At 41.3% G+C, this 16,389-nt stretch overlaps 1 protein-coding gene across 2 annotated transcripts; it reads right to left on the minus strand.

Annotated features, from left to right (window-relative positions):
- Positions 1-2,710: 2,710 nt before the first annotated feature.
- Positions 2,711-15,922, minus strand: onecut1 (one cut homeobox 1). 2 transcript variants are annotated; one of them, XM_042488364.2, is made up of 2 exons: positions 14,351-15,922; positions 2,711-8,478 (listed from the first exon to the last, which is right to left on the minus strand). In XM_042488364.2, exons 1-2 carry the CDS (start codon positions 15,408-15,410, stop codon positions 8,189-8,191), a joined length of 1,350 nt encoding a protein of 449 aa, XP_042344298.2. In that variant the 5' UTR covers positions 15,411-15,922; the 3' UTR covers positions 2,711-8,188. The 2 variants fall into 2 exon arrangements, with proteins under 2 accessions (XP_042344298.2, XP_042344292.2); XM_042488358.2 differs by having other exon boundaries at positions 14,336-15,877.
- Positions 15,923-16,389: the final 467 nt, after the last annotated feature.

A 16,389-nucleotide genomic window follows, 5' to 3' on the forward strand; every position in this document is an offset into this window, starting at 1 on the left:
TCAGCCAGTCTGGGATCCTGTGCATAAAAAGTGGGAATTTGGTAAAACTTATATCACATGTATTTTTGTTGTATGTATTCATTCTAGTTTGTAAAAATAAGCAGGCCTAATATCTGTTTAAGATACAAAATTGAGAGATATTGTGAAGTAAATGAAGACCTCTGTGGTTAAGATGCCTTCCAGACCTCAAGGTGGGATGACTCTGCCATCGGTGACTTTTATTCCAATTTTAAAAATGACATGCTTGGTGTGTACCAACCAGCTTTGTAAAGATCAGCCGCTTTGGGCTGCTCTAGTGCCTGAGCTGTAATTTAGTTTTGGTTAATTGTAGTTCTGCAACAAGACAATCACAGCCAAACCTGTAACAACGAGGTATGTTATTTTACGCGTTAAGTGTGAGAAGGGGAATCTGCAACATAGTTAGGACTGTAGTTAGTTTGATGATGTCATTTAGAGATTTAAATCATGGAGCTAACAGTAGCAGCTCCTAGAAAGCTACGACAACGCCCTTGCTGATTTTAAAGAGATATAAGGGCATTTTCTCATTTACAACCGGAAGATAATCATTCATGTGAAGCTCATTTGGGTTCATTATCTGAGCCCATAGCACACAGTGTTCAGTGTAAATGAATCAAACTGTGTTTCAAGCACTGATGTCTTGATTTCAATTGTGGGGAGACAGTTTTCTATCTCTATAGATATTGATTTTACTGTCCAAAATCATTAGATTATTAAATGGATAATTAGATTAATTATTTAAAAAAATATTAAAATAGTGGGTTAGAATTATCATCTTTATTGTGTTTTTTTTTTAGTGTGAATGTTGGTCATTGCAAACAAAGAAGTTCATGTGTTGGGAAAAAAATCATGCCACAGCCCTATCTAGTGGCAGCATACTAGTATTGCAGCAAACAGAGAAAAAATAGAAGAAGAAATACCAGTCATTTAGCCAGGTGCTGGAACTCCCCTGGGTCACTGACTCTTCAATCTTAATTCAAAGTAAGTACAATTGTAAGTAAGAGTGTCCTTCGTCTATGTGTCACTGTGGTGCCTTTATTCAGTGCACTGTGACCCATTTAAAGAGCTGAAAAGCAAACACACAAAATGCTCACAGATGCACACAGAATAGTTTATTGATTTGTAACAGGTGACAAATGCTTGAGCATTATTTGGCCTTAGAGTTGCAAGGAAAGTGTAGGGATGAAATAAAATGATATGTTGTTATTCACAGAGGCAGAATCATCTTCAGATAATATTCAGTGGGCTAATTGTCTTTGAACATTGTTAAGATATCTTGTTTCTCTGGTGTCATTGCATCCTAAAGGAAAAGTAATTCAGCTTCTTTAACAAATTTGACAAAGTTTTGGTTCAAGCATGGGCCTACACATTTATCCCAAAGTCAAACAGTTTCACCAATATGCTTCCCCTATTAACATGCAAGTTTAATTAATGTAATAAGAATTCATCAAATCATCTTTGGGTTATGGAATACTAACACATGGGCTTATGGGGTTCAGCAAAACAATAAGGGGATACCACGAGCAAAATCCCTTTACTTAGTTTTATTGTTGTTTTCAATCAATCAAATTGCCGATGTGTTGAAGCGCAGATGTCTACGCTTGGCTTGATTAATTTGTGATTCTGTGTAAGAGAAGGTAAAATATACTAGGGTAATGGGTGGATTATGAGACAATGAGCCCTGGCCACAAGGGTTCGTTTTGAGTTTTGAGTGTCTTTGTAGTTGCTTTGCATCTTTTGAAGTTATGTGGTTGTTTTGACACTTGTTGTAGTCATTGTGAGTCTCTTTCTGTCACTTTGCAGGCCTGCGCGTGGTAGGCCCGTCCAGTAATCTATCTATAATTGAAATTAACATAATCTTAATGACTTTGCTGATGTCATGACTTTTCTCATGAATGAGTTATTTAAAACACAACATTATTTGTTATTTGTAATTCTTATCTGACTATTTAAAAAAATCCAATGTTCAGAGGACATGAAATGGTTAAATAAACCTACTCCAACACTAGTCTATATAGCAGTGCAGTGCACTGTCTAGGTTGGTGGTTCCGTTGCCTTTAGAGCTGTCCATATTCCATAGGTCAGCATGTGAATTAATTGCACTGACCCCAAATGACATGACACAGCAATATGTAAAGTGATGACCAAGTTAAAAATAAGTGACACTTTTACAGCTCTGTAAAAACCTATACTTGTAGGTCGAGCCATTTTGAATAAATTCAACTTTAAGTAGGACTATGGTTTAAAATTCAGTAACCCACATTTGATCAATGTTAAGACATTGCTGATTACTTTTACAAGATACTACAATTTTTAATCGTCTATTGATTTAAGCAGCCGAATATAATGTATATATAGTATTAATATGTATAAACGTTTAATGGGACAACATTGATTCAAGATTTTTTACAGGAACATAAGTGTATATATTTTTTGAAGATGGGTGGCCTTCAGTGCACATGAACCCTCTGACCCTGACAGCATGTAAGGATTAATAAACTATCCACTGATCTTCTGAAGCTTCTTGTTATGCAGGTTCCCCTCCAAGACAGACTCATGTGCCTGCTTGTCTTGTCCTCTACTTCCTTATCTGATTTGATGTTTTATTGATTCAATTTGCCCATCAGAGAAAAAAAAAGAAAAAAAGGACAAAACCCACACAACAAAAATAAATCAATAACAAGAGCCTTGATTCAGAAGCTGGAAATACCAACAGTTTATTTTCTACTTTTTTGTGACTACAGAAATGTTGAAACATTTTGAACACTGAAAAAAGCTGGATGACATCATCACTTGCTTCTCAATTTTCTTTCCTTTTTTTTCATTTGCTTAGCAATCACAACAGATGATATTGCACGGCACTGAGAAAGCAGTAGCAAAGCCTGGGAAACAGCAATGACAAATCAAGTCATGAGACATGGAGTTATACATCTGAGAGTAACACTGACAGTATTGCCTCTCTGGCACACATGCGCGCACACACAGGTGCTCTCACGCACACGCACACGCACACACACACACACACACACACACACACACACACACACACACACACGCACACACGCTGAAAACTGAAGAAGCATTGTGAGTTAAGAAGGAAGTCAAAAGAAAGAGATCAAGGTTGACAAGAGCACAAGGCTGACGAGAGCAATGAGATTTCATTTTGAAATGCAAGTGCAAGATGAACTACTACTGTAATCTATTCTTAAATGACAACAAATATGCTTGTTTATCAAAACCCTTCAAGCATCTTTGTATATGAATAGCTGGAGGACACCCCTCTGCGGGTGAGAAATTAGTTCCCCAGCGAAAGAGATCCAGATGATTGTCTTAGGCGCCGCAGTATTGTTATGAGACTTGTAGCCAAGCTACCCATCATATGGGAACTCCTTATGGACAAAATAAATAAACAGAAAATGTGAATATGGGGCAAAAATAGATCCACACTGCATCATCCATTTCCTCTTAAACACAGGCCTTTATAACTGTTATGCTGAAAAACGTTCACATTCTTCATTATGTGACATAATGACTGCATAACATGCTGATACTGTGCTGTCTGCATGACAGACAGGAAGCAGTAGGCTACTAACAGTAAGGCCCTCTGACAACCAGAGGGAGTCAAACTTACTGTCAGGATATGGACCAATCAGCTACACACATGCATACACACCATCAGTACAAACAGATTTTAACACGAACACACAACAAAGAAACACATGCAAACCAGTACAAACACACATTCTCATACCATCTAAGTACATTACATTTGACCTGCACGCACACACACACACACACACACACATGCATACGCACACATACAGTCTTGTACTTCTATCTTTGTCTTTGTGATGACCCTTACTGTCATTACACATTCCCTAGACACCCTCATCATCACAACTAAGTGCCACCACCGCTACTTTTACTCTAACTCAAACCTTATTCTGACCTGAACAGTAAAAACATGTCTTGACCCTCAAACAGGCCTTTGAAGAAGTGAGGACCAGCCAAAATGTCCTCACTTTACAAAAATGTCCTTATGTTGGTAAAAAAGTGTGGTCCTCACTATGTAGCAAATACAAGTAGACATACACACAGTCATCACACTCATCTTCAGACAGAAAACAAAAATGAACAGGTGATCGTCCCTGTACACACTTACACACTGATTCCTTGGTAAGGTTCTTTGTAGTTTTATTAGACTTTGCTCATAGTCATTACACGAGTACGTACCAAAAGAACAGATACTAGATGGAGCGAGGCGGCAGTGCCATGGCAATAAAAACAGACCCAGCTCCGTGGCACAGCCCCTGGCAGACCGGCTGCCCAGCCTCAGCTCCACCTCACTCTGTGCATGAGACAGCAAAGTGAGCGGGACTTGCAGCCCTCGTTTCAAATGCTTGAGATTGTACATTGAACAGGAGATTCCCCACATGATAGAGTAAGCTTGTCTACGTAGCCCTACGCCTTCTACATTCTATACCCGTGCGAATGGCAAATCAAAACTCAACAAGTCTACCTCACAAATGCCAGTGCTTTTCAACATTATACATATTTTTTTCCAATTTTTGGTTTGTTTTAAAAATCTTTGGATGTGCAGTAATACCCATAAAATAACCGTTCTTTTAAAAAGTCAAAAGAATAGAAAAAACACACACACGTACACACTGCTTTTTGCCAGCTGTTCAACAAAGTAGCTCCTGTATAACTTTGTCTGCATTGGCAAATCAACTGTCTGGGTTTCTGGCAGTGTTTAAAACACACATTGAAATGCCGGCTAGGATTTAGCTGAAGAAGAATACAAACTACTCCTTTTTATATCTAAGCGTGGGAAATAAGGCTGTAACATAAAACTGTTCTTTTTTGTTTGTTTTTCTTTTCAAAAACCTACTATATACAAATCTAGAGTTTCTACAAATGCATAAATTAAAGCAGTGGTTAACCATTACAAAAATGCAATTAAATTAAATTCACAACACAGAAGTAGAGAAAAAGGGAAAATATGAACACAATATCACAGCAGTTGGTTTTACCCTGTAAAAGCAATAGTCTACCATCATAATATTGGCATAACCCAATGTCTGATAAAAAATACGCTTCTCCCTCCATCCCTTAAGTTTCATACATCAACCCTGAAACTTGTCCTCCGTGACTTGAAACAGAGCACTTCTGCCAAAAATCAAAACTTCAAAATAGATAATCATACAGCTTTTTTTGAAGTAACAATAAACAGTTACCACATGAGTGGAGTTCTGCCTCACTCACAGATAGACGTCTCAATGCAGAACTCAAAGGAATTATTACTATGAGGTATTCAGAGACATTGGTAAAGACATGCACGGCCAGAGTGCTGGACCTTCCTACACACAGCAGAGAGAGACGAGGAAGGTTTGGGGGGAAAGGAGGGATGGAGGGGTAGAAGGAGGGCAGGGGGAAAAGAGAAACAAAGACCTTTGGTTTAATCTGTAGAAGTGGACAACAGAAATTCCTTTGGTATGTTTTCATTGCATGGTTGCGCTGGCGAAAGCACCACGGTGTGATTAAAAAAACAAAACAAAAAACCTTTTCCTTGTTTCTTCAGTAGTGGCCCTTCTACAGGCTGAGGTATTCACAGAGTCAAAGGTGAGAGGTCAACAGCGGTTTAACACTTTGGTTCAAGCAAGGCACTCGTCCTGGGAGTTTTAGAAAGATTGCAACACGTCTGCTTCTACTTTCAGGAACATGTCTGCCTATAGTTGAGTCAACAATTCTGCCAATGGCTATGTCAGCTTGTCTGTCTATTGTCATGTAAAGACATCTGACCTATTTGGTGGATCAATAATCTAGCCGATAGATACACACGAAGAGACAGGGCAGAGTAAAAATTAGGTTGCAAAAAAAGAGACACTCCAGTGGGGTACTCTGTCAAATTCACATAGATTATTTTGAGAAATAATCATGAACCAAACTAAAACTCAAATTTTTCATTTCAACTCAATGTCAGCTTTGTGTTTTCCTAATACTGCTAACAAGCACAAAGAAAGACTGATCACATTGCTACTGTACTCCGCAGGCACCTCCACGGCTGCTTGTGTGTATCTATGGCTAGATCAGCATATCTGCCTATAGCTACATCAGCATGAATATCTATGGAGCTGTAATCAGAGCACAGATGAAGCAAGAGCACGCATAGCAGGGGTGCATGGGGTTGAGTGCAGGTGGGAGGGGGGGAGAAAGGGGAGAAGAAAGGAGGAGAGGAGATGGGGGAGGGGAGACACACAACATCTTTTAACACCACTCGTAGAGGCCGTGCAATGAGAAAAAATCTTTGGTTATCTTTGGTATCATCAAAGTGATAGAAATCACGTATGGAACTTGAGTGAGGTAGCATCTTTGGTTCACACTATAAAACATCAGCAGGTCTTGACACATTTTTTGTTTCTTGTCTTCTTTTTTTTGTTTTCATTTTAGAGGCGAAGACGCAGCTGCCTCTCGCCTCTCTGTCAGCGCTTGTTGTGATGAATGTAGAGCTGCTAACCCTGGCCATGAGGAGGATGACGGCAAGGGTCCAGCTCAATATATTTAATGATGCGCTGTCCCTGGGCCAGCCCTGTGTAGTGCTTTCCTCCTAGTGCTGAAATGCATAGCTTACCAGGGGAACAGAGGCGGGATGGGAGGGGTGGGGATGGGTCTGGGGATTGGCAAAAGGCAGGGGCGGGGTGCTTTCGTATTCAGGTGACATTGCTGTGTAAGTGTCTGAAAGTGGTTTGATCATTGATATCATCTCCTCCACTCAACATCTTTGACGAGGAGATAAAAATCAAATACAAATGAAGCGCACAGGGATGATGATGCTTATTATTAGAGTGGTGACACAGTTTGCCGTCTGTCTCTTTTACTGTGTCCCAAACACACACAGAGTACGAGAGCCAGCATCTTCTGTCATCACCTTTGCAGAAAAAACACTGCTGAGTTGATAAATCTTAGTTTGCCAGCTGCTGGTGTTTGAACACATAAACTTGAGCTAAATCTGTGGGCTTTACCTAAATAGCAAGAAGTGTCTGTAATGATTCATCTTCACATTACAGCAACATTCAACAGTGTTTGTGAAGATAAAACGGGAATATTTAGTTTGACTCAAAAGGCAACTATAAGGCAAAGGTCATTTAATTTTTGTGTCATAAAATATTTATATTTGCAGGGAACATGAATTTAACTCAAAATGTTGTATAAACCATAAACGCTCTCTTCTTTGTGGCACCAAACTAACAGTCTGTCTCAGGAGGTAAGGGAGGACATGAGATACAAATACTCTTAGGATTATCAGCTACAAAATAAACTCTTTGGTCAATTTGCTTCATAGCAGGATCTGAAGTGTTTTTTTATTTCTAAGCTGCATGAGAGGCTTCAGGGTGTAGAAGGCTTTGGTTTGTCTTGTTTAAATCATTCAACGCTTCAGCATGTTGGAAGAAAGCACTACCATGTGGGTTGAGGTTTTTTCCTTTTTGGCTTGGTTCAGGGTTTTTGGTTTTGGGTTAGCAGTCTACACATGGGCATTTCTTCTGTCTGTCTGGAATGCTTGATAGAAAGACAGACAGATAGACAGACAGTCCATCGCCACCGATCCAAACAAGGTTGCACAACAATCCATTCGCTCCTGTAGGATTTTTTTTTAAATGTCTTTAGAGTTGATTAGCCAATCCCACCGGAGCTCCACATTCTGGCTGTTTTTCAAGGGTGTGGACAGCTGCAGATCAGACTGCCAATAGGCTGATTAAACCTCCACTTAGGGACCCATCATTAAAACCAACCAATCAGATTAAAGATAAGGATGGTGAATGATAGATTGATACTGAGTGGGGAGGTGTGTGGGAGGGTGTAATAAAGCTAGAGACCAGTGACAGTGAGTGTGTGTGAAGGGGGGGTGGGGGGTGGGGGGGTAAAACTATAGTCTTTTTGCAGTATGATACACATAAATGTGTTGCTGAAACAAACATTTCAAAGCAGGTCAAACAAGAAGTCTTTGGTTTGTTTTTTTCATCTTTGGATACTATAAATATCAATATAGTACAGGTTTAAGGGCAAAATGTTGCTTCAAGGTCTTTTTTAAGTTTCTCTTTGTTTCTCTTAAGTTTTAAAGCTTTTCCACCGAGGTTAAGTCAGTCCATGAGTTAGTCAAATCAGTCCGTCTTCAGGCTTTGGTGCAGGCGTTGGGCCCAGAGTTGGCTGGGTGACCGGAGCCATCGTCCACCCACTTGTCCAGGCTCCGGCGACGTGCGTTCATAAAGAAGTTGCTGACCGTGGCCAGCTCGAGGCCCAGCTGCTGGGCGATGGTTATCTGCAGCTCTTTGGATGGACGCTTGTTCTCCTTGAAGATGGCGTGGAGCGTCCGCCGCTGCACATCTGTGAACACCAGCCGGGGCTTCTTGGAGACGCTCCCCCGCTCGCTTCTGCCGTGGTCCTGTTCCTTACGCTTGCATGCTGTGGAGGAGTCAGGAAAGAGACAGACAGAGAGAGAGAGTTTGTGAGAGAGGGTACAATATACTTGATACTGCATTAGAATCTTCTCTCCATCACACCTCGGCCTTGGATTAAGAAAGTCCTGAGTAAATCCTTGGATGGACTCATGAATTATCTCAGTAGTTCTCCCCTATTCCACTTTAGCATAGAAGTCAGTCTAACAGGGATAAACCAGCATCAGATATTTTCTATTCCATTTTGACTTAAAGTAACTCAAACATAGATTGTTTTGGTACACACACTGAGGTCCAGAACAGGTTAAGCTTTCCATAGATGCTTATATCAAGATCCATTGTCACTTTTGAGTCCACAACACTTCACTTTAGGTTGCTAATATAACAACTGTACCCAGTTATATAATCTTAGACACAAAATGGTAATTCCACAGTCCTCCAAAACTATCAGCAGTAAAAGCCATGTTTAACTGATACCAGTTTTACATTTAAGTTGTCACTGTGTAGTGTAGGCCTACCTGTAAATGTTAACATCAACAGCCAAATTGTAAACAAGCACTTCAGTGTCTAGTGCAACCAATACAAAAACTGCAGCATCTGATCTGAATGAAAGGTCCTCCCCCCTGTGTTAACTTGTGTTACTGTATTTAACAAGACCACCTGCTCATCTTCAAGGTGAACAGAGGTAGTCACAATGGGCCAAGTGCATGCTATTATGATGGGCTCTAATGCACCCTGGTTACTTGTTATCAAGTGGATTTTACACTTAACCTTTGAAACCTGTATCAGCATCATTTTTTTGTGTTGTGTTCAGGTGTCTTTTACAAGCTGTTTAACACTTTGAAACTTGGGCAAATTGGCTTGATATCTTTTGAAAACATGGGTATAAAAGGCAATGACCAACTTGACAAGAAACGCTTCACAAACTGCAAGAAATGAGTAAAAAGTGACAATAAAATTACTTAAAATTTAATTAATTTTAAAAAGTTTTTAAAAAGAGGTGAGGATTTTTTTTTTAAATATCCAGAAATCAAAAATAAATTAAATAGGGAAAAATGTCCAGAAAATTACATTTGTAAGTATAATAAAGAAAAGGAAAAAGGCAATGAGCAACTTGGCAAGAAATATCCCTCAAATTGCATGACAAGAAAAAAAGACCTGATAAAAAAACAACTGTATTCACTATTATGATTGTATACTTAAAATTATGTTACAGAAAAAAATACATATATTTTTAATTCTTTTTTGGGTCACTTCTTTTTCATCTACAGTACATTTTTCCTTGAACGAAGGTGTAGCAATCTGAGTAAGTGATAATAACTAATAAGTGTCTGTTCGTCACTTGACATGTTGTTCGAAAGCCTCTTCGGGCCCACCACCAGCCCCAGCGAAAGAGGTGCAGTGTTTACACTCCTGCTGCTGCTGCAGTTTGACGTAAATAAAAAACAAATATTCTGCAGTATAAAGACTGGATTAGGCTATGCACAATTGAGATTCATAACTCTGAAATTGTAGAATTTGTGGAAAAAGTGCTTTTTCATTTACCACTGATGAATAAATGACTACAAATGTCGATAAACTTTTTTCCTTGTCTTGGAAGCACCCCCTTTACAAACTTTTAACACCAGGACACTTTCACTGGCTAGACCCCAAGGTAGAGGATGCAAGCAAGGTGAAATCTGACAAGTTGATTTTACTTAAATGTAGGAAACTGATTGCCTTGAAAAAAAGTAAGTAAATATAACTATTAAACTTAATCTATGTTCATTTTATATCTAATTGTTACATTCACTTAAAATCTAGTCTTTTTTGTGAAATTGCTGCAACTTAAAAAAGACAATTCATATTTATATATGTTTAAACATGTAAGAAAACAGAACTCCTAACTTCATCATTAGCAAATTTCTCTTTTTTTCATGTTCAAGTTAAGTCAGACTAATTTGGTTTACTGAAGTTGCCAACACTTAGAAGGAACGAAGATATTTCACTTGCCATTTTTAAGTTTCAATGTAACCCTAACTTCACAAAATTAAGTCAGTACAGCTAAATTTCAAGTTTACTAGATATGAAGTGCACATGAATGAAGATCTGTAGGTATATTTCCTTTACTTTTTCAAAGCAATCAGTTTCCAAGATCAAGATTATTTTAAGTGAGATCAGTTTGTCAGATTTTACAGTGTAGGAAATAATAGAGAAAGCGCGAAAAATCGTGGTTTGGGAGCAAAAATGAATATTTCTACGGAAATACGAACTTCTCCCCTGTGCCCATGGAGCCACACAGACGTCTGTTGGCCAGAGCGGGAGCTCGTGGAGCTCTGGTAGAGCAGACAGACAGGCAGGGAGGCAGCCTGTCAGCCGGGAACAATGAGTGCTGTCCGCGGTGCTGAAAAACACGGCGCGCAGTGATACACTACAGCTGTGGAAAAAAAAAGACCTACAGATCGTCTAATATTGGAAAGAAGAACTTGTGAATCCACGTGAAAGCAAATCATACATCCCTGCAACTGATCTTGTTGCTATTTTATTTTTAATAATTTTTATTTTGTGCAGCCATCCAAATTGAGGTTCAGCAAAGACCAGAAGGGGGCAGACGTGGGCTGCTGGAGCAAGGCCCAGTATGGACTCACAGGGGAAATTAATGAAAGGTATATTCCCACTACAAAGTAATTCTTAAACCAGTGCTGGTTTATTTTGCAAAATGCACCTGTGTGATTAAAATAATCTAACTTTAGACAACCTCTAAACACAAAAATGTACAAAATAAACTGAGTAAATAAACCAAATAAAATAAGGTATTCAGAGACAATTTTGCTTCAAACAAAATTTGGAGAAAACATGCCAAAAGAATCACTCTGGGATTCGTCTGTGGGATTCTTCTAATATTTTTGTTCATCATTACAGGCTTATATCTCATTGCCTTCTAGATTCACGCGCAGTAAAGTGTCAGTAAACAGCTCATTAGAGAGAGAGATCAAAATAAGCAAAAGTATTCAATCAGACTTGGAGCTGATTTCCCACCCTATAACCCCATTTTCAGCCCACACACACTCCCTCAGGTGTGTGGTAAAGTACAGTGCAGCGACATACCCGCATGACCATAAACTGGAGTGTAATTGTGAGTTTGGAGCAGCCCGGTGTCTCCAGTGCTGGTAAATATTAACAGAGAGTCGGAGCTCGTCGTGTAAGGGCTGCCATAAATCAGCAGCAGTGAAGGCCACTCAGACAGCAGGAGCCACCACATGCAGCAGAGCGGCCCGGCCCCGGCACAGGAGGCCCGGCCAGAGAGCCAGCTTTCCCAGGACCGAGGGGGGACATAACAGCGGCCTTGTTATCACGCTAATCACACACACATAGACACACACCGCTGCTGCTCCCGGCTAATCATTACAAACACACAGATAACTCCACACACTCAAACAGACTGCACACACTGGGCCTACAGACGCGGTGTGACGAGGTACGTGCATTTCATAATCTCAGAGAGAACAACAAACAGACCTCTGTGCTGCAAAAGCAGCAAATATTCAGCCATCTGACTATTGTTGCGAGAACGTGTATCCTAATTTACTGTAACCTATTATGCGCACATGACAATTTCCAAAAACACCAGAACCCCCCCCCCCAAAAAAACAACACACCGAACTCAACTACAACGAATTTACTGTCAACTAGTGAAAACTGATCTTTCATCTTTAAATTCATTATTGTTGCTCTGTGACAACTCATATATACCTATTTCCTATTCTATTCTATTCTATTCTATTCCACCAATTCCGATTCAAGCAAATTCAGATGGGTAATTGAATACGTGGGAAAGGCAGAAAAGGCCCGAGATTAATTTCAGATGCCTGAAATCAATAAGTATATCACATCTACTTCAGCGCGCGATCACATATCTGGTTCACCTAGGAACGAACGGATCAATAAAACGGCGCTCGGCGTATTCTCTCCAAATTAATTTCGTTTTTAACTGTACATTTTTTTCTTCCTTTACAACCTTTTTGGGGCGTTTAACAACAAAAAACCCAACGTTTCATATCTTAAATTTTTGCTTCTGAGAAGCTTTTACATTTTTTTTCTTGTTGTAAAAAACAGATAAAACATAATATGCCCAAGGAGGGATAAAAATGAAAAAAAAAATAAACAGACCTGACACATTTATTTTTTCCAGGATAGTCTATGAATTTATCTTCATTTAAATTCAGAATGCCATCAACAGACTGCTGATCTGATTTTTGTTTTAATTATATGATGATTACACTAATGATCAAATACAAACCACCTTTTAGATGTTGAATTGCAGTTTTTACTCGTTTGCTGGTGATAAAATCTCATCTTTAATCAACACACACACACACACACACACACACACACACACACACACACACACACACACACACACACACACACACACACACACACCAGCAGCAGCAGCAGATGGGAAAACTGAAAAGTAATCAATTGCGATTACACTCACATGTACGCGCAAGCATGCACGTATACACACACACGGCACGCAAAATCACGCACTTTCCATGTGGCCGCAGCCTCACTTTTCAAAAAGCCAAAAAGCCAATTTGTAGGTCATTGATTAAGCCTATAAACGTTAAAAAAAATCCATTGACTGTCTGTGAACGCGCACGTGCGATTTGGGCCTCAATGCGCGCCCTAATTGACTTGTACATACCTCAGGGACAAATTAATACAGAGGTCTATCAGTTAATTAGGGAAACCTCAGTCAAGTCAGGGTGACTTTACGACCAAAACACAAACACATGCTCTCTATTCTGTTGTATTTTACTCTGAAATATGGGCCTATAATTTTACCATATCGAAAGACAAAGCCCATTTCACGGACTAAATAATGCATGACTCCAGTTTTACTTGACATTTAAATGAAGTTTATCTGTCACACTCTCGAACACGCACACACACACACACACACACACACACACACACACTTTCATTCCTCTCTCTGTTTACACCAAGGGCAACACCAAAAAGGCTGATCAGTTGCATCTACACCAAAATAAACACATTCCTAACGATTTCTGGGCGCAGGATCAGCTTACGCACACAGTCCGGCGGTCGATATTTTGAGGTAAAATGACATGAGCACTTGTTTCGCACAACCCCAAAATCAGTGTGGAGACAGAAACGGGATGCGTATTGATATCACGCCGCTCGTTATGGTGCATGGGCATCAGCATGGTGAAGTACTTTTAAACTTTAGCAAGTTATGTATTGTTTGACACACTGTAATGTTGGATTGACTTCCTCTTCAGGCACAAATCTGATTTGGAGGCCTTAACTAGAGAAACCAGGGTCAATTCAACAAACTACTGGGGCATGGCCTAGTTCCTCCCTGCATCTAAAATCATTCCAGCATCTTTTATTATAAATGTTTCTGGAGACAAGAAGAGGCATTGTGTTATACAGTATTTTGATAAACAGCCTAGAGGGAACATTTGTCCTGAGTGTTGCCATGGTGTGATTTTACATTACACTCACTGCTTTTGCTTATTGCTTATTTCTTATTTCTCTACAATTAACACTTGAAATGATGAAGACACTTGGAAATGACAAGGTAGTACAAATACATTGGTGTTCCATTTCTACCTCTTTAAGATTTCGTTAAACTTAGTTTTCTTTCTACAAAATGAACCAAAACACTGACTTTTCCCTCTCTCTGTTTCAATAAAAACTACAAAATCAGTTTTGGTTCCCAGCCCACTTGACCCCACAGCTCAATATAAGGCAGCACTCAGAACTAATGACCCTCTGTGCTGAATTAACGCCCCTGTTTGAGCGGCTCTTTCTCTCAGCAAACACGTTCAAAAGATGAAAACAAAAAGGGGCTTTACCGAGGCTTCGCTCACCTGCGAGCCTGAGCGCACTCATGCGTTGGAACTCAGGCTCCTGCAGCCACTTCCACATGCGGCGGAAGGTCTCTCTGCCGGACTTGAGCTTGGACCAGGGTTTGGGGTTCCTCAGCAGGTCGGACAGGGTCCCCTGGGACCTGCACAGGACCCGCTGGGCAAAGATGGCCTGAGGGATGCTGTAGCGCTTCAGCTCCGTGGTGATCCTCTGCGCAACTTCTTTGGTATTCACCTCCTCCATCTGGCCCCCAGAAACACCACCACCCCCTCCACCGCCTCCCCCTTGCTGCCCGGGCCCGGAGGCCTGCTCCCGGCTGTTCCCCAGCCCCTGGCCGTGCCCCTGCGCGCCAAGGTGGGCGTGCGGGTGATGGTGGAGGCCGTTGATTTGTACCATGCCCGCCGAGGAGCTCATGTGCTGCTCTGTGTGTCTGCCGAGCATGGCCGGGTGGTGAGCCTCAAACCCGCTGGGGGTGAGCATCTTCTCACCAGGCATGGCGGCACCGGGGTGAGCGTAAGGAGGGATGCCGGCCTGGGACGTGTGTATGCTGGCCAGACCGGAACCAGACAGCGGAGAGAGGCTCTGGCCCATGCAGGGGTCTTTGTGATGATATGCGGGATACAGACTGTTCATAGGCGCCAGACTCCGGTCCTCGCGCATCAACGTGAAGCTGCCGCTTACATTTCCGGGGATCCTCTGGTGGGGATGATGGTGAGGATGATGGGGATGGTGGTGGTGATGATGGGGAGGAAACTTGTCGGACACGGTGGAGATGGGGGGTAAGGGCTGCAGGGGGGTAAGGGTGGTGTAAGTGCTGCTTGCACTCATGCCAGGGGGGGCTTCGCACATGCTGATGGCTGGATGCAGGTGTCCGTGGTGTCCGGGGTGATAGTCTCCGCTGTCTAGCAAGGTTGCCATGCCCATAGCGCGGTGGCTTAGACCCCGGGGGCTCGGACGGGCATGCGGACTGTGGCCACTCAGCAGCTCTCCGTGACCGGACACGGACTCATGGCTCACTCCGTGCAGGTCGCCAATATTCTCCATCGACAGCTGTGCGTTCATGATCCGGGCAGCGCTGTGGACAAACCATCTATCTGATCTAGCTGATGTCCAGAAGTCCTCACATCCAGGAAAGTTCAATTTTCTTTTGTTGCTTTTTTGCAGCAGCCTCCTTTGCTATCCTCTCTGTCCTTATATTCACATATATTCTCCTACCTCTGACGCCGTGTTGCAGAATGGAAACTCCTTTTTCCGGATCCCCCTTTTTTCCCCTTAATATTTTTTTCTTGTTTTTATATTTTAATTTTCTGATTCTCTTTATAATTCAAGCCCCCCCACCGCCAACCAGCTGTCCTTGCGCTCCGGTCGGGTGCCGCGCCATCTCTCTAGTTGTGTGTCTCCAGCCCCTCTTCCACCGCAGCACAGATCACTGTCTACACATGCGCACTGTGCGCACCCATCTCCTCCCATACTCTCTCTCTCTCTCTTTCTCTCTCAAACACACGCGCACACACCGCCCCATTGCTCTGACGTCAGCCACCTTATTAAGGAAGGGAGGTATCAAACCACCTGCTAAAAGCTATTCTCCTCGAAGCCTTTCCTGAAATGTAAAAAATGCAAATAGACGGATCTGTAATAAAATCCTCACAGCCTCTAAAGCCGGAAAAAGGACTGGCAGCGCCTAATGTTTGATTGCCGATTGTTTTGTTTTTTTTGAGAAAATGTTGTATTCATTAGGGCTATAATGAGGACTTATCTTCAGTCCTCCTTAAATTATTAAGTGCAAATGAAGTAAACTTCCGGGTTCATTTGGAGTTGATTTTTAACTAGTGAGGTCTGGGATTCAAAACCTCAAAATCTCCAGTGAACACACATTTAATTCTCAAGAAAACAGAACAAACGAAATTAACATTATAATAGCGCACCAAGATTTAATTAGAAGTTGAGGGGTTGTCAATAAAGTTATAGCCTATCTGTGTATTCCTGTGGATCTATTCTTTAATTATAAGGCCGCTGCACCACCCCCACACCCCTGTAAAAT

Source organism: Plectropomus leopardus, chromosome 1 (genome assembly GCF_026936395.1).
Source record: "Plectropomus leopardus strain MGB_pleo_1.0 chromosome 1, ASM2693639v1, whole genome shotgun sequence".
Taxonomy (NCBI): domain Eukaryota; kingdom Metazoa; phylum Chordata; class Actinopteri; order Perciformes; family Serranidae; genus Plectropomus; species Plectropomus leopardus.

Excerpts from the sequence above, each read along its gene's own strand:
- onecut1 (XM_042488358.2), bottom strand. The coding sequence starts at position 15,410 with ATGAACGCACAGCTGTCGATGGAGAATATTGGCGACCTGCACGGAGTG. Across the intron at positions 8,479-14,335 it reads CGCAGGTGAGCGAAGCCTCG|CATGCAAGCGTAAGGAACAG; the intron begins GTAAAGCCCCTT and ends ACTCCTCCACAG.